We start from the raw sequence: 3,310 nt of genomic DNA, 5'->3' as shown, positions 1-3,310 counted from the left end.
GCAATGAGCAGACTGAGGAACAGGATGGGAGGGGCAGAGGCAGACAGGAGCAGGATCATAACAATTTCTGGACATTTATGGTTTGATTTCTTTGTATGTATGGATCACTTGGGTTGTTACCGACATCTGGTGAAAATTTCATGTCATTAGCACCTCTAGTAATATATTTACTGAGAAAAATGTTGACATGTTCAATACTTATTTTACCCGCTGTATCATGGTGGTCTTAAAGGGGCAATATTATGTGTTTCTCAGGCATACGTTTAAATACTATATCGTAATAAAGTATCTATGTCACCTTTAGCTGTTATTAAAATTTTTTTTTGTTTAAATAGAAAATAAACTTATCTTCTCATCCCTTCCTCTTCTAAATGCCTTGAAATTGGACTTTGTCTCTTTAAGAACCTCCTTCCCCTTTTGTTCTTTCCATTTTAGTACGTGGGGGTGGTGGGGGGGGTTTGCACGTGCACTATGATGCAGTGTACTTGGCATCTGAAAATACATTTCCTCAAAGGTATTTTGAAGCTGAAAAGTAAGGAGCCCGCGAGGGGACATGGGGGATTTTTTTTCCCTTTTGCGTTCCCACGCAAAAGTTTGTTTTGAATATGATCTGAATTAAATCATACTTTTATTTTAAAATATCAGGCTACCAAAACAGGATGTGTCGCCACAAGTTTGTTGAATTGATATTGATGTTGCGTGGCTGAACTGTTAAAATACCTGCATATGACATACTTCCATGCGTGGCTGTGTGATATATTCATTCTGAAGCTGAATTAAAGCAGTAGGCTAACTCGCTAATGGTAAACATGTGAGTTTTTTAATAAACCGGCAGGCACAACAGTGATAAACTACTTTTGCGAGGGAATGCAAAAGGTATTGCGAGGTAACGCAAAATGTGCTCCTTCAAGAAATGCTAGGCCTTTTATTACGTTAGAAATAAAATAGTCCAGCCCAAATGTTCTGTGGGTTCACTTTTATTTCAGAAGCACCTTAAAGACTAATTGGTTTACAACCATCATCATCATCGTCATCATCATCATCATCATCATCATCATCATCATCATCATCATCATCATCATCATAAACATCATCATCACATAGACAATAAAAAATAAATATTCACCATCACTGTGTTTCTTATTACCAAATAAATACCAAAAATGTGCACTTGTTTTTCCCTACTGTTTTGCAGTGTACTCAAAATAGTTTGGGGAAATAAAAAAAAAATCATAAAAATAAAAGCAGAAAATATCTTTACAAAATTATTTAAAAACTGTTTGTTACAAAACATTTACACATAAAAAAATCCTGGTACTTTAAATAAATAATAAAACCTATAAAAAATTCATACTCGACTTCTTAAAATAGTTCCTCTTTGTTCAGCAGTGCAGGGGAAATATAGACCCCTCGAACTGATTATTGGTTCAAATGGTTTCTGATTTGAATAGAACTAAAGACAAACCATGGTTAATAAATAGTTCAGTTATTACAGCAGACATGATTTGGTTATTAAACCGACATTTGCACAAGACTTAAATAGTTTCACATCAATAGTAAAAATGAAGGTACAAAGTGGTTATGGAGGTGCAACAACACTATGTGGATGTAAAATCTTTATAGAGTAAAGATGAGATATGTTATCTAACTAATTCGGACTGGTTACTGCARGCTTACTCACCCCTCAGCAGTAACACTTTGTTTAACAACCACGTCTGTTCTGACTGTCATACAGCAGCATGCAAACAGGAAACTAATGAAAAAAGAGGAGGGAAATCCTGTTCAGGGCATTTCATCACGTACAATATCTAAAGGAAAAAGAAAGAAATATTGGTGCCATTCCCATCTTAGCTTCCAGCCTTCACACCTCAATGCCCTTCACCGCCTGGTTGATGGACTCCAGTAGAGCCCGGTTCTCAGGGTTCTGGTAGCAGTCTTTGTTCGTAAACATGTGGGTCAGGGTGTCCACATAACTGTCGAAGTTCTGCTCTGACACTGGCTCCTGCTGCACACAAACAGAACTGTTAATAAAACAGTGAAGGTTTCCGGAACATCACTGAATAAATACAGTACACTTTGATTTTTTCTATATGTTAGCAATTTTGGATTCAACAAAGCTGAACCAGCTTCTAATTTCTGTGAAAAAGTGACAGATGTTTCTGTTTTCGTCAATAATATTAAAAACAAAAATGTAAGAGGAGCACTGCACCTTTTTCATAAAAGCCACATTCTTTACACTCACCATGGTGGGCAGACGGATGTTGGCCAAGCTGTGGATTAAAGCCTGACTCAAACCAGAGAGCTCCAGAAACAAAGCTTCATTCCTCTTTTCTATCTGTTTGTTCTCCTCCTCGATGTTCTTTAGGTTTTTCTCCATTGAGGAAATCTAAACCACAGAAAACAAAAATCAGCCCCACATAATTTTTTTTGGATTTAATGGTCAGTGGATTTCAACTGCTTATAGTTTTTGATTTTGTTTTGAATTAGCTGTGCTTTGAGTTGTTATTAAGTGACTGACTTGGTAAGAATGTCAGGGCTTTTTTAAATCTTTTTTATTTGCAGATGATACTACAAGTTTTTGTTTGGGTAAAGACAGCTGGAGATAATGCAGACAGAATTTGTACAAATACAAACTTGGTTCAAACTTAATCAATTATCATATGGATAAAACTAACTACATGATATTTAGTAATAGAAAGAGAACTATTGATGTTCCATTCAAAGTTAATGYTGTTGAGATTTGCAGAGTCAGTGAGGTGAAGTTTCTGGGTGTCATCATTGATGAAAAGCTGACATGGAATCCTCACATAAATTATTTAAAATTAGCAATGTCTATTGCAGTACTGTACAAAGTGAGGGAGTTATTCAATGATAAAGATTACTGCAATAATTGTTCCACACTTAATTTARTGTACTGAAGTCTGGGGGAAAACATGTTAAACAATTACAAAACCCTATTCTTGTTTTACAGAAAAGAGCTATAAGAATTACAAGAAAACATTACAGTCACCCGTCAAACATACTAATTTATCAGTTGAAATTATTAAAATTCTATGATTTAGTTGATTATAGTATTTTACAGAATATGTATGGGGCTCACAAAACATATTACCTTTAAATATTCAACTACATTTTGTCAAAAGAGAAAGTTGTCACAACAAATAGGGGGGATAGGGGATAGAGACATTTGTGAAACCAAAATTTCGAACTAGTTTGAAGGAGCGGTGTACTTCAATCAAATGAATAAGATTATGGAATAATCTAGGGCAGTGTTTCCCAAAGTTGGGGTCGGGACCCAAAGTGGGGTCCC

At 35.6% G+C, this 3,310-nt stretch overlaps 1 protein-coding gene across 2 annotated transcripts in view; it reads right to left on the bottom strand.

The window, feature by feature from the left end:
* Nucleotides 1–961: 961 nt before the first annotated feature.
* LOC106527382 (myelin transcription factor 1) overlaps nt 962–3,310 on the bottom strand; it is a gene marked incomplete in the record, with an annotated part of 74,887 nt that continues 72,538 nt past the window's right edge. For both annotated transcript variants that reach the window (XM_014022245.1, XM_014022246.1), the window contains 2 exon segments: nt 962–2,005; nt 2,243–2,386. In XM_014022245.1, the coding sequence (XP_013877699.1) occupies nt 1,862–2,005; nt 2,243–2,386 (288 nt within the window).

The sequence above is a fragment of the Austrofundulus limnaeus genome, unplaced genomic scaffold (genome assembly GCF_001266775.1).
Source record: "Austrofundulus limnaeus strain Quisiro unplaced genomic scaffold, Austrofundulus_limnaeus-1.0 Scaffold321, whole genome shotgun sequence".
NCBI lineage: Eukaryota > Metazoa > Chordata > Actinopteri > Cyprinodontiformes > Rivulidae > Austrofundulus > Austrofundulus limnaeus.
The sequence above is the reverse complement of the archived record's forward strand: the minus strand, read 5'-3'. Positions and strand labels throughout refer to the sequence as shown.